Source organism: Silurus meridionalis, chromosome 15, assembly GCF_014805685.1.
Source record: "Silurus meridionalis isolate SWU-2019-XX chromosome 15, ASM1480568v1, whole genome shotgun sequence".
Classification (NCBI taxonomy): Eukaryota; Metazoa; Chordata; class Actinopteri; order Siluriformes; family Siluridae; genus Silurus; species Silurus meridionalis.
The window spans coordinates 12,126,041-12,141,933 of record NC_060898.1 but is presented as its reverse complement, the minus strand read 5'-3'; the positions used below and the strand labels follow the sequence as shown (position 1 = coordinate 12,141,933).

Here is a 15,893-nt window from a genome sequence, read left to right as displayed (position 1 = left end):
TGAATGATGAGCTTATACAGTTTTTGCTCACCGTGCTGATGTTTCACCTTCATCCGTGACACCAGTGTGTTTTCTTTTCATGTGCTTGTGCAACACTAAGGTACTTCTATGCAACACAAGCTCAGCTTTACATAACTTGCAGGGTAAAGTCTTCTTTGTTGCGTTTAATTAAAATTCCATTCTCAGATGATTGTGACGCACACTTTTTCCTGCTGCCAGCTGACCTGTACTTTCTGCCATACAAACACACACACACACTTCTTTGTTTTAATTTTCTGGTGTCACTGCGATTAGCCATTTATGTTACATGTTTCAGGTGTTCTTGGCCTTTTCTACTTTTTGGTTTTGTTTTGTTTTCTTGTTCTTGTTCATATTATATCCTTATATTGTTGTTTGCGAATTGCCTGACCTTAGCCTGGATTAGGATTTTAAATCTGCTTGCTGTTTTGGATTTGTTTGCCTGTATTATAATTAAGGTTTTTACCCTGCACTTGCATCTGCATTACAGTGTAATTTAATCAAAAGCTGAGCTGTTTGTTAGCGTTTATTTATTTATCTGTCAAACTTGAAGTGCTGTTTGATGTTGCTTTAATTAATTAAATAAAAAGGTCATTTTGTTTGTATGCCCAAACAGTGCATACATGTTTTCTGTGACCTTTATGATTAGGGTTTGTGCTTACATTTTTGTAACGTGCAATGTGCGATGTGTACAAAATTACAATGTGTCTAGTTTTGTACAAAACTAAAGTGATTTTTTTTATAATAAGATAAGAAATGAAATGAGATGAATTTATTTTAGTACTGTGTTTGTTGCTGGGCACTTTTACATTGAAGTGGGTTTAAACAGGAGCTCAGGGTTGATGCATCCTGTCAGTTTTATAGCACTTTTACGAGCCTTCACTGCAGCTTGATGCAGTTAGTTCTCAGATTCAGCCCAGTCTCGGCTATGTTTTAGCAACCTTTAATAGAAACATTGTTCTACACAAGTAAGAACTGTAGGCAGTGCCAGTTACTTGAAAAAACACTAAACTGCATAACACATTTCAGCATTCAGATATGAATGGCACTATAAAGATATGGTCTCTCTGTAAACTGTTTAATGCATGGCTTGTTGACTAATATATTCCGGAATGATAGATCCTCATGCAGTATCGTGCGATTTCTGGTTTCTTGTTCTCCTTAAAACATCATAAAAGTACTTTATGTCACCAGTAAATCACAAGAAGATATTTTCCAAATAAAAATCCTTTTCATGGTTGAAAAAAGGCCTGTGCGTGAGCATGGATTTATGATTTGACCAGCATTGTTTTCTTTTCTCACCATCAGTCAGCTGGTTTGAATATTCACCTTTTATGGGTTAGTGATGTTAGTGTAAATTTATTTCATGTATCCAATATGGTGATGTAAGAATTATATGCAGTACCTCGACCTGGAGTCAATACTACTCTTCTTATTTTTTGGATAAAAAAAAAAGTCTTGGTGCAATGGGTGTTATATGTGTCCTAAGCAAATAAGATTGTTGTGGGTGGAAAGTGGGTAAGAGCATTTGTGTGAAAGTAACAGCATGCTATTATGACTCTTTCTGTCTCAGATAGGCTGGAATGATAGATAATAGTTCAGACCTAATAGCTGTGATGTGAAAATAAACATGTAAGTGAGCTTTTGGTGTCCATGACATACCACTCTGGGTAGAACACCAAAATGATCCTGTGGTCATATGAGCCTGGTGTTTTCTATCACTATCAATACAGCTCTACAAAGCATGAAGATATAATTGCATAAAAACGGTATGTCGTCAAATTATCAAGCTTTATTGCTGTTCTGTTTTGTCTATGAAGCCTGACTTCAGGGAAACCAGATGAAAGCAATATCGCTAATCTCAGCTAGAAACGAATGTTTGAAAGGTATCCTTTGAAATCCATGGCTAAAGTTATTGTTTCCATTTTTGGCCAGAACTAGGACAGATCTAATCTCTGGAGCAATACATATCCTGCCTTTACCAGGTTAATGCTATGTCAAATAAATTCCACTCATAATAATAATTTATAGCGTTTCTGAGTAAAAATGTAATTTGTGGTTGTTTTGACAGCACGTGTTTAGCACCTTCAGGGGGAAAAACACTCAGTTGGCTTAAATCACACAGAAACTTTACATGTCCTATTTAATTCCTGTCCTTTTTTTGTTCTTGTTTTATTTTTTTTTAGCTTGTCTATTTATTCAAACTGGCAGTATTATGGAAACTGTCGTAAAAACACAGACGGAAACGGATTGTTCCATTCAAACATTTCAAGCCTTGTCTGCACAGTGTAATTTCAGTTATATTTAGAAATCACTTTTAACAAAAGATAATTTCACACAGCAGCTTTGAAAAAATATAGATACAAAATTTTAATCATTTTTTGGAAAGTTTCTAATAAGCAAGCCAAAGGCAATGAAAAGGCTCCTTTTGCATTTAAACTTGTTTTCTGAATGACAGCAGACGATGTAATTAATAAATATTTTCCCATTTAGAGTGAAGAAGAGACAATTTTATTAACTGGAACTTGAGTGTGAGCATCATTAAAGTTTAAAATTTAAGTCTATTATATTGTATTATGACTTAAGCGTAAACTGTTCACACAGATTATTAGGTTTGCTCCTGTAATGGTTTTAGAAGATAAGGCTGGACATAAGGTTACAAGCCACTCTACCATTAACAAACCTAAGTGAATGTGTGACCTTACCTCATAGAAAAGCATATTAGCCTTTGTAGCATTCATTCTTCAGAGTACCAACAAAGAGCCTGCACCTTTTGACACAACCACACATAAAAGACACAAAGTTTGCTGAAGCAATAATAATAATAATAATAATAATAATAATTATTATTATTATTATTATTATTATTATTATTATTATTAATATTATTAATAAAAATAATAAGGTTCCCTGGTGGTCTAGTGGTAAGGATGCGGCACTCTCACCGCTGCGGCCCGGGTTCAATTCCTGTTCAGTGCCGGTCCCAAGCCCGGATAAATTGGGGGGTGCGTTAGGAAGGGCATCCAGCAGTGTGGAGGATCCGCTGTGGCGACCCCTAACGGGAGGGTGTTTTTTATCTTTTGCAATTATTAAAGGACTCTTTATTTTGGACTAACTGATCTAATTGTTTATGCACATCTAACTTAGAGGTAAAAAAAAAAAAATTAAAGCATGTACTAGTTTATATATATATATATATATATATATATATATATATATATATATATATATATATATATATATATATATATAGACAGCTAACTTAAATGCATGTCTCTTGCCCATGGTGGTGGAGATGTTTAAATGGAAGAGGTTGATTCTGTGACAGGTGTTTTTATACACATAACAAGTTGATATTAGGAGTACTTTCCTAAAGGGACACGACTAATTTGGGTCTGTGGGATTTAGAATTTTTTCTTTTGGATTTCTTTTGGATATTCTGTCTCTCTCTGTTAAAATAAACGTACCATAAAAATTCTAGACTGTTGATTTCTTTGTAAGGGGGTAAATTTACAAACCAGCAGAGGATCAAATAATTATTTCCCCCACTGCAGCCTATATATTTATTTATTTGTTGTACATGCTGTACATATATTTACATATTTATCTGCACTAGATAGATGGATAGATTTATCTATCTATTAAATCTAAATTATGATGGCTAGATGACTGCATCTCTTGTGGGCTGTTCCCGGTCTGCAGTGGTCAGTATCTATTAAAAGTGGACCAAGGAAGGATCAGTGGTAAACTAGCGACAGGGTCATGAGGGGCCAAGGCTCACTGATGCAAGTGGGGGGTGAAGGCTGGCCGGTGTGGTCTGATCCAACAGACGAGCAACTGTAGTTCAAATTATGAAGATGTTAATGATCGACCAGTTAGGACTGTTTTGGCAGCAAAATGAGGACAACACAATATTAGGCTGGTGGTCATAATGTTATGACTAATTAGTGTAAAACCTTTTTATTCCTGAAATTTATTGAGCTAGTTAGTGAGCTAACCATATAAAACAAGTAACTAGTCAAATTTGGAAACTATTTAAATTCTAATATTTAATGGCTATAATTTCCACTTTGTACAATAAAAGAAAAAAGATAAAACATAGACACATATAATGAGTGTAAAACATTCAAATAAATGTCCTAGACAGGGGTGCTTTGTGATCTGTATCATCTATCTGTCAGTTATAACATCGCAGTCTTCATAGTGTCTGGATGCATATAGATGTAAAAGAACAACACTGCCAAAATTGTCACATATGATTACTAGAATATTTTGGCAAAGCTGAGAAACTAAAAAGCATGCCAACATTTCTATTTGCTATTTTGTCACTACACTGACAATAACTTATTTTGATGCCGTTATCTGTACAACATTTGCATAGCATGCACCACAAAATGAGCAAGAAACGTGGGAACTTCTATACGGAAATGAATCTCATATCCTCAGGGATTGGCTTTTATTTACCAAAGATGTTCGAGATGTTTTTACACGTTCAAACTATTTGGCCGAGGTCTGATTTGATCGGCATATCACAAATGAAATTTGCAAAGATTTGTTTTCGCTTGATACATGAGGCCCTGCTTGTTTTTTGACCACCCATACTGAGGTTCTTCTTCAGCTGTGGACACCCCCAAGTCTAGTCCTGGTGAAATGGCAAGTACAAGCCCTGAGGCTTATATACAGTCCATATTAAAGACCTTATATAGCCAATGACGTCATTCTGTACATAGCGACGTGTGCTTTCTTTCTTGCTATGGTGTGAAATAAATATTTGTCTAGGGGGCTGTAAACATTCTTGCAACCATTGAAAAGGAGTATGAAGTAATGCCAACATGTTCTCCTGCAACACCAAGTCACGTGAATTTGTGAAATTGTTTCATGACCATAACATTTTTGAAGAGAGAAAGTGACGTTCACTTTTGCATGCTAGTCAAATATTATTAGCTATATAAGCTAGCTAGCATTTATATCTATTCATATCAATTAGCAGCCTATAATTATTAAGTAAACCTGCTAAAGACATTAGCAACAGAATAAGATTTTCCATTAATAGACAATTCATAAGCTACTTTTTAGAGTCTCTATAATTCAGTTGCTGAATTTGTAAATTCTTTTTTTTCTGGTTGCTTGCTCAGTTTTTAGTTGCAATTGTTCTAAAGTTTCCTTTAGTTTTATCCTCGTTCTGTCTGTTTACACATCGACCCACAATGGAATACTGAGTTTTATTAATGGCTGCTTTCACATTTTGTATATTTTTTTTCCCTCATAAAAAGTGCTTGCTGGAGCACAGAAGAGCACCGTGCTAAAATTAATCGTATTTATCTTTATACTCTAGACTTACATCACTACACTGAGAAACACTTCTGTCTAGAAAATATGTAAATAAATGAGACATTGGAGATAGTGGGCTTTATTCAGTTGCTGGATCAAGGATTTCAGTGAAAACAGTGGCTTTACAATTAGCAGTATTGTGAAGCCAACATTGTATCCACACTGAATATTATCAATTCAGCTATAATTCAATTTACTGATAGCATTGATTTTTCAGAAATGAGCACCTGGGCTCTAAGAAGTCCTCTGTATAATCTGTTGTGTAATCAGTTGAATTCCCAGGAAAAAAACTCATCAGGTTTATCTGTTTTTTTGTGATCTGCAGAGTGTGTGCCCTTTACATTGTGCTATATAGAGCCATCTCATCATAGAACAGAACAATATGAAGGTCAGTGTGGAGCGTTTCAACCTGAACAGTCATTATATTCATGCATGAGTGCCTTATTAGAGGTGGTAGAGACTGGTTCTTACTGGCTGTTCCTCTTCACAGGCATATACCCTTTACAGGCAAGTTCCCTACCCTTTTAGTCTGAGTGCTGGTGTTAATGCTGGCTATGATAGAAAGGTGCCAAAACACACAATGCTTTGAAGCTTGCTGCATAAGGGGCTAATCCATGTCCACTGTCAAAAGTGTTTACAGTGGACACATGAGCAGAAATAATGGACCATGAAGCACTAAAATGAATGTACAATTTTAATTGTATTAAACCTTGTCTATTTTCCATGTGATTATTTATAATCGATAAAGTAATATTTTTATTTCCCTCACAAAGATGTTATTGGGCATTCTTTGAGCATCACCATAAATACACAGCAGCTGTGTTGAAGTGAAAAACATGTTGTTTACCATGAAAATGACCTATAGGGCAGATGAATGGTGTCGTTTGTGTCAGTTATATACAAACTAAAGCGGCCAACACACACTAACTGCGGCTCTTAAGCTTAATGGCTTTAAAAGCATGGGGATGTACTTATATTGGCAGCTGGTTAATTCTGTATCTCTGTCGTTGAGTTGTACCTGTGGGGAGGCTAATTGATCCGAGGCCACTCAGTAGTGAAGGATGTGGACTTAGTAGTGCATTGAAGTTCTGCTCTAAAGCGATTACGTGTCTCCAGCTTCTTAAGATGGGTTTTTTTTAGACGATATAGCATATGGTAGACTGTTTTAATTTCAATCGATATCCTATTTGGCTCAAGTGTAGAGATAAATATACTTTACTACATTTATTATTTAAGCCCAAACTAGATTATAGCCTTTTTGAACTTTTACCAGGTATTTATGTGCTTTTATAGTATTAATGCTATAGATTTTTCCCCATTACACAAATAACATAAAAAAAATAAAATACAACCAACATAGAAGATACTTAGACACTCGCAAAAGAGGACAAGCATAAAAGAGTAAACAGCAACACTTTCATGATTTGATATTGGTATAAAATTTAATACATTCAATTGCAGTGTTTAAGGAAAATTCACTTTTGTGATTTGAAATAGGAGAAGCTAAAAGACCCGTTTGATGTTAGCATACCTTCTGTCAGAAGGTGTTTATATAGTAATACAAACTATATAGATTTATATAGCAACTCACATGGAATAACACAGTGGATAATCTACATAATCTAAAACTAATATGTAATAAATGGAAATTCTTTTCATTTCTAAAAACTGCTGTGTATTATTATTATTATAATTAGAATTCTTTTCAAAGCGGAGTGTCCGTGTTTATATATTGCCTAGTGAGCTTAGCTAGATTCTGTCATATACAGAGCACAGTCACTAGCCTGCCCCTTTACCTGTCATCAACTAATTGTTTAGAGTTGGAACTAAAAATAATTTTTTATTGTGATTCCCTTCATATTAGGTTTGTACTGTGGTATGGTTTTTCATTGAACATATAATTAAAGCACAAATTATTTAAACCAAGCACTGTATATCATTGTGCACTGTTGTTTATATTATCTATGGATGTGTCAGTTCAAGACCTGTCTTTCGGTAAATGCATCTCAAAACACAGAGCGCCGTGAGAATCTGTTTGGACATATGGGGTGTATTACTGAACATGATGAACATAATGTACCTCATAAAAGAGCAAACAGAGCCATGCTGGATCACTGATCTTATCTGACAAAGTCTTATTATAGTAAAGGTTCATGTGAACGGCCCGAAATGCTTTCCTGAAATACTCACTGACCTGAGGGCAACTTCAACATTTTTCATTCCTACGTGACAGCTTAAGTACTAATCTATAACCTCTACAATTTCCCACTGCTCTCTGTGGTACTATTTACAATTTGTATTGATATTTAAAATATACTATTAATATAGAATGATTTCTGTGTTACAGAATGTACCTCCTGCAGTGACTGTTCAATTACGAGCCAACAGCCCTCTCGTTTGTCGTTAAAGATTTGTTCTGTTCAGAAGGATAAGCCAAGAAACAGCCAGTCAAAAGTTTTATTTGATTAATTTTAGTGATGTCTAACAGGTGTTGGGAATCCAGTGGACAAAGCTTTGCATGCTGTTTGGTCTCCAGTTATAAATTCATTCTGCTTAGAGCTTAGAGCTGTTTTATAAAAACTATAATTCATATTTGTTGGCGCTTTAGAAGTTATCATCCGGGATTGATTACAGTTTTATATAAGACAGCAAAAACATTTAAATTTGAGTTCTGAACAGTTCCGCAACCTGCAAATTTAAGTCAGGAAAAGTTTTCTTCGGAAACTATTCAAACTCTTTTTTTTTCATCATTTAATCATTTTGGAGAGGAAAAGAATGTTGACACAGACCTCACATATTTTACTTTGGCAAGAAAAGGAACTTCTAAAAGGCCTCTTGGATAGTATGCATGCTGTGAACCAAGTGAGCCTGTCATATTGCTATGTGTTCGCTCTGGGTGTTACAGTGACAGTTTGAAGCAGACGTTTGAGGCAAATGCAGATGGACAGTCCAGGAATGGGTGAGGTGTGGGATAAAGAGAGGAGCAGGAAACTTACAGATGATAAATGTTTGACATCATTTATTGGTTTCCGTAGTAGACAGGCTAAAAATCACCTCTATGATTTTCAATCCTTTCAACCTTCAATCTGAAAGAAAGCACAGAAGAAAGAAAGACCCCTGTTTTCATATACTAGAAATGTTTAGTTAATTGTTTTATGTAAAAATTAAAGGAGGGCTAAATGGGCATTTTTTCCCTAATCATACTGCTTTGTCTAATGACTTGTGATACTTTTCTGCCTATATTCTGGTCATACCTGATTGACGATGTTTGTATTATCAGGTTCTTTCTGTTATTTAGCCTATCCAACCATGTTCCAGACTAAGGAATAACATTTAAGTCCACCATAAAGCTTTTACTACACTGGAACTCCAAAGCTAAGCATCAGGTATTAACTACTGCCGGGGGAAATGAAAAATATGCAGGTCATTTCCTGTCTAAAGTAATCATACAAATCTCAGTTTTATGAAGTTTGTAAAATTTGTAACAACTCTCCATTTATAGAATTACACACGCCATCATTTACACTAGTAAGATATTTCAGTCAAAACCTTTGAGCAAGAATTGTAATCATGTGCTTTGTTAGTACATCTGTATTTTTGGAATAAAAGTTACAATCACAGTTGCATTTATTACTGATTTAGAAATCTAATTATAGATTTGCAATTAATTTGTGTATGATTACATTTGTCAAGAAAATAACTTGGGGTCAACGCAATGATGCAAAGATTGCTTTCAGATGGAGTTGGGAAATTGAGGTGCTATGTGAAAGCCAATTTCATTTTGTGAAAAAAAATACAAAGGTCTGTGTGTAATAACCTACATTATACATCGATCAACCATAGCATTAAAACTACCTGCCTAATATTGTGCAATCTGCCTTGTGCCACCCTAAAACAGATCTGACCTGTTGAGGCATGGACTTCACAAGACCTCTGAAGGTGTATTGTAATATCAGGCACCAAGAATAGCAGCAGATCCTTTTAATCCTGTAAATTGTGATGTGGGGCCTCTATGGTTGGTTTGTTCAGCATGATTGGATTAAGAATTTGGTGGCAAACTGAACTCTTTATCATGTTTCTTACAGCATTCCTGAACATTGTGGAACATAATTTAACTTTACCTTAAAATCAAACAAAAAACAATAAAAAAGGGTTTTCTTCAATTTTTGTAAAAAATGGAAGCTAGAAACTAAAAAAAAAAAATTGACCACAAACCTAGGTCCTAGGTCCATTCAGTCTGTCAATCAAGTCAGTCATTTGGATTTTTTCTTTACTGAATTCTTTACTTTGCATGAAACTAACAGAATGTTCTTGTTCCAGCTCATGCATAGGAATGAAGTGATCATCAGTTCCTTTGTTGCTGGATAGTGTAAGCAGTGGCTTATATTCCATGGTATAAAACACAAAGTATTATAGTCTCCTTTATGGCTACTTTAAAGTCAACTTCATCTGTACTTCATCCAACTTCATCTGTATTTAATTCAAGAAAAGGGAGTTTCCTCTCCAAAATAATTTCTGTCTATTTAGCTTTCCTTAACATGTTGGATAAATCTGAAGACGCCCATCTCAAAATCAAAGGTGATTCCACTTACTGGATGAAATCAGTCGTCCCATAATTCTGCTTCCTGAATGATGGAAAGAACCACCACCTTGAGAAACATTTATATGTGATTTATACTGTATATTGTAGCAGTGATGCATTTTCTACACGAATTTGTGAACCTTGATAAAATATTTGATTAAGGTTATTTTATAAAAAGGCAGGACTATGAATATGAATATGATGTTATATGGATATCATGATGCACTGTTACAATACACCTTTCAGAGATCATACTATATATTTGTATCTTTTAATTGCTATTTAATCACCTTTACACATTTTAGCAGCAGCTGACAAAGTTTTTTTATTATTTTGAAGATTCAGACTTAAAAACAGTATCATTAAAATGCAGTTTTTAAAAGATATATTTTTTTACACGAGTATTTATTTCCAGCTTGTTAGCAACCGTATATGGTGTATATAGTGATACAATCAATGATACTATATATTGTGATGATACTGTACACTGTATGAATGGCTTCATACTGTATATTGTTTTATGGCATATCATTCATATTTGCTGGAAGGAAGTGAAGTGTATATTCAGAGAACTGTTCTTTAAGCTCTCCGTCATAAAGCTTTTTTTTTCCTTCACAAGGATAAACCGTGTTTAATGCTTTTGGATCTGACTTATGTATTATCTTGGAATGATCTGTCATTTATCGTTGCAGGTTATATTACACATAAAATGCACTGTATTAAATTTCTCCTCCATAAAATATAATGAATGAGCTTGTTTAGAAGGATCCTTGCTGGTTCTGTTCTTATTTTCCTAGACTGTTCCTGCTTTCAAGTAACTAATGTCAAGTAACTGTTCCTGCTTTAAAGCAACCTTTATTTTTTCTGTCAGTCAAACTGAGGAACTGTGTAATTTGAACATTTTTACCTAAAGTAAACACTAAGAATGTACAGAATATATGAAGCATCTCAGCAGCATCACTACATTTTAGTTTTGAAGATAGAAAGCCTAAGCTTGTTTTCCTTCCTTTTCCTTTGTGCCAGAAAACTTTCAGCCAATATGAAAAATCTAAATTCATTTTAATTTAATAGTCACATTTTTAGCCCCAATGGGTCAAAAGACCCTATCTTGAGGTACCTGAGATATTAAATCATGTTGGCCCAGGAAACAGGAAATATTCTGAGGAATAAGGGAAAGTCTTTACTTTAACTTTTAAAGATTACTGGGCATGTGGACTGATAATGCTTATTCGTACACTTAACCCTAAAGGACGATTTATACCTGAAATATTTGTGATGCGTATGGCTATTTTTTATTTTTTTTATTTTTGTCATTAGTTGGAGCTATATTTTTGTTATAAGTGTGAGAAATCAGTGGTTGTGTGCCCCTGACATTTGGCATTTAATTGGAGAAAAAAAAAATCAAACGTAAAAGATGAGTCAGGTCAAAAGAACAAGCTTTTTTTTCTCACCACTTCTCATGTGATATTCAAATTTAATGAAATATCCAGTGTAGAATATTTGGCACATTGGTGCGAACAGTCCCAGAATGCAATATTCCTAATATTGCAATATTGAGAGATTCATGTTGGTTAGTAAGCAATTTACTAGATACCTTTATACAAAACTTCAATTACACAAATATTATTAGCACTTGTAAAATTTTTATAGAATATTCACATGAATTCGAACATTTATTTGTATTTTGTATGTCTTCGTTTTTGCTTTAATGACAGTTTGCACCCAAGCTGGAATGGACTCAAGACATTTGCATGTTCTTAAATGAAAAGGAAGGATGAGACGTTTTCCTCATATGTGACTAATTATTTTACATTTGAAGACGCACCAACATCTATTGCATATTTAATATTTCTAGCATTTCTATTCTTTGTTTGAATAATTTAAAAAAGAAAAAACTTTTACCAATTATACATTAAATGGAATTTGGTATCAGACTTTTGCACCCCACTATATGTAAAGCCCAGTTCTTGGTCAGAATAAACATTGATGGTAAAATAATTAAGCTTTCCGTTTATATTTCATGTACTTATCAGGAGCACTTATATCGAGGTGCCATCTCCAGTTCTGCCGGAGCTCCTGGCACACAGATTTAATGGGCAGGCCCATAATAATAGGTATTTCTCAATGATTCTGTGCATCTTGTGGCAAAATTGGTTTTCCATTTGTTTGTAATGTTTCAGGGAACCTTAAATGAAGATTTCTCAGTCACAGTGCAGTAGATTTTCATTCTTCAGCTTTGAACTTAACCATTAGTAACTGAGAAATCGCGTTGCATCAAATGTTCCCCTTTGTTTATCCGTGTGCTGTCATGCCATGTGAAGTTCGAGAATGAAAGGAGTGGACTGCACATTTTTATAAATGTAAAATTCTGTGGTGTGAATACAGTATCTATGCATGATTTAACTTTTTTTTTTGTTTGTTCATTTGCAATAGGGTCTTGTCTGCAGATTGAAGACCAATACAATTTTATTATATTAGCCAAATAGCTAGCATGACCTAGTCAGATGAAGGCTAACACATTTTACTTACATAAATAAAAAATTTTAACATCATTGTTTAACCGTAACCAGCAAGCTGAGCTGACCTAACAGACAGAATTTAATGGAGAAATTTATTTTCATTAGTTTTACTAATATTGCTAGCTATCTGACAATACTTAGATATAGTTTAATTATAATATTTAAAACGCTCGCTAGACAGCAAGCTAACATGAGCTAACCTGACAGGACACTTGAGTAGAAATACAGTGCATGTGGAAACTATTCACAGTGCTTTAATTTTTTCCACATTTTGCTTTGTTACAGCCTTATTACAAAATTGAATAAATGTATTATTTTCCTCAAAATTCTACAAACAATGACAACATGAAAGAAATGTGTTTGAAATCTTTAAAAATGTATTTAAAAAAATAATAAATCACCGACATAAGACCTGATTTTTACAGCCTTTGCTCAAAACTTTGTTGAAGCACTTTGGGCACTAATTACAGCCTTAAGACTTTTTGAGTATGATGCTACAAACTTGGTACACCTATTTTTGGGCAGTTTCTCCCATTCTTCTTTACAGAACCTCTCAAGCTCCATCAGGGTGTTCATTTTCACATCAAGTACATTCATAGCTGTCCCGTAGCCACTCCTTTATCTTAGTTATTGTGGAAGATGAACCGTCACCCCAGTGTGAGGTCCAGAGCACTCTAGACCAGGTTTTCATCAAGGACGTCTTCAAGGATGTCTGTGTACATTGCTGCATTTATCTTTCTTTCGAGGTCTCCCAGTTCCCGCCCCTGAAAAACATACCCACAGCATGATGCCACCTCCACCATGCTTCACTGTAGGGATGCTATGAATACTAAAGGCTATGTACAAGTGAAATATTTTTTTTCATTTTTGTTTTTAGCAAATTTGCAAAGATTTCAAACAAACTTCTTTCATGTTGTCATTATAGGGTATTGTTTGTAGATTTTTAGGAAAATAATGAATTTAATCCATTTTTGAATAAGGCTATAACATAAAAAGTGGAAAAAGTGAAGCGCTGTGAATATTTTCTGGATGCAGTGTATTCAATACTGCTTATGCGAGCAACCTGCCATCAATGTTGACAGGGTTGCTGTGGAAATTTTGAAGTCATCATTTGTAAAAGTCGTTTATTGCTAACAGCTGTATAACATGCGAATGTGAAAGGATTTCCGAGGAAATTTTAAAGACAAATTCTTAAATGTTCATAATACAGTATATACTCTTCATGCTAGCTCACTTATCACTATAACTTAACATTGTGGAATTTTCAAAGGAATTCTAGAGAAAAAGCTGTATTTCTAAATGTAACACTCAGTACAATCAAACACATCTGATTTGATTTTTAAAATTGTCCTATTTTTGAATATTTATATTATATGCCACTAATGTCACCACTATGAAAATAGCTTAAAACTTTTCTCAGAAAAAAAGGCTTAAAATTTCTGTTTTTAAATCCTGTGAGTTTAGCTCATGTTAGTTAACTTGCCTTTTCGAATGCATTATAAACCTATTTTTGAGGACTAAAAATGTCTCAGTTCATATTAATGGGCTGCAATCTGCAGACAGACCTTTGTCATTTGTAATCATTTCATAAGTGTCATTTGCATTATTTCTTATTCATTGTGTATGCTAATTGAAGACACAAACATGCCTGTAACACGAGTACTAACAGCAGTGTTGTTCCTCCTCAGGTTGTCATTTCTTCCGAACAGTAACTACAGTGACAACAGCAAGCGAATCCTTTCGAGTGAACAGGAATCTCTGGATTCTGCTGGTGTTTTCTAACAAAAGACAGCACAAAACTACAGATGGCAGCAACCTGTTACTACAAACCAGCATCAGCTCTTAGGTGGAAGACATGACTTCTTCAGATATGCCTGAGATTCTCCAGTGCTCAAATACACATAGATTTTTGACTTTTTGTGCCTAACCTGGCGTTGAATCACTCGTTGTTTTGCTCAGGTCATGGTAAAGGGTAAGCCAAGCACAACAGCACATAAGAAAGCAGAGATAATTAGCCGTAAATCTAATTACATGAAGAAAAAAGGACAAATGCAAAAACACACAAAAAAATAGCTGACCTCTCCTTGACCCTATGTCATTTCTAAGTGGCTGCAAGGAGCACTGACCTTTCCATTCCTTTTATGGAACTGACACTGTCAAGCTGTAATTGTTGAAAAATAATTACAAGCAAATTCCTTATGTCCCATTATCTAGGTGAGCTACATGGCTTGCTCTTAGACTATTTAAAGATAAATGTACACAATTTTCCTCATACCCCAAAAACAAACCGTTTAAGAGTGTGAAATTTTGCACCGGATCTAAAAGTATACCACACACAAAACGTCTTGATCAGTGCCTCAAGCAGACATTACATAGTTTCTGACATTGTAGGAATGCAAAACATTTATACAATGCTAACTTGACATAAATGAGCTTCCTCCAGCTACACAAAGCTGCTTTCACATTTAACATTGTTTAAAAATTGCTGCTTAAACATTGTGCACACTGTAAACATGACAACACTCTTCTATACATGCCTAGTATGAACATTTAAGAAAACACACCAAGTGTGAATGCAGATTTAATCTTATAGCTCGGGTGCAAAATGATCATTTAGACACCAAATATGTTAAATCCAAATTTGGGTAAGGGGAACATCGTGTACATTTAAATTGTTGCTGAACTGTTCTTTGAAGCTCAGATTTTCTGATCAACATGCTGAGTATCAGCTTGTGTTAGATCCACATTTTCACCTTGGATAGATTGCTCTATTTATTTTCATGTACAGTTGTGGCTTCAGGAATAAGGAGCAATGACTTGTCACCGTGTGACATTTCTTATTGTACCTTCTTGTATTGTCTAATATGTGTTTAAATATGGTTTCAAATGTGCCTGTGGGACAGAAGTGTAGAAGTTTTGTTAAAAAAAAGAAAAGAAAAAAAAAAAAAAAGGAAATTCTTGTGTGCGGTATTGTCTGTTCAAAAACATTCGAGTTTCAGCACAGTTTTTTTTTTTTTTACACAAAATGAATGCTTGATACATTACCATTTATACACCATTTACTTTCCCTTTTATGTAATCTGAACAGCTGTAAGAAAGTTCAGGAGACAGCTAAAATGACAAATGGTTAATTACTTAAAACGTTTTATGATGCCCAAATCATTATGCCATTGTGTCTGAGTCAGTTACACATTAAGAGAAAGAGCAACCAAGAAAAATTAACTACATTATAGTGGGATGAGATGACTGCACCCTTTGTAAATGTAAAATACAGTTCATCATGCCATCAGGAGCCTTAAAACATTCTGAAATATCTCAGCTTTTTGTTTCAGTCTGGACAATCTTCCCATTAACTTCAAGTCTGCTTAGAGAACAGCATATTAATGATTACAAACTTTTTTAGTTAGTGTTTACCATAAAACAATTGTAACGTGCACATTTAC

The 15,893-nt window shown here is 34.5% G+C and overlaps 1 protein-coding gene across 3 annotated transcripts in view; it reads left to right on the top strand.

Moving 5' to 3' along the window:
* The window catches only part of si:dkey-247m21.3 (5-hydroxytryptamine receptor 4), a 44,445-nt gene extending 29,056 nt beyond the window's left edge, over positions 1-15,389 (top strand). The window contains exons 7-8 of one of the 3 annotated variants that reach the window (XM_046867967.1): positions 11,965-12,045; positions 14,139-15,389. In XM_046867967.1, coding sequence (XP_046723923.1) covers positions 11,965-12,045; positions 14,139-14,232 — 175 coding nt within the window. In that variant the 3' untranslated portion in view covers positions 14,233-15,389. Of the gene's footprint in view, positions 1-5,674; positions 5,738-5,839; positions 5,943-11,964; positions 12,046-14,138 lie in introns of those variants that run through there. The other 2 variants (XM_046867969.1, XM_046867968.1) reach the window with 2 other exon arrangements.
* Positions 15,390-15,893: the final 504 nt, after the last annotated feature.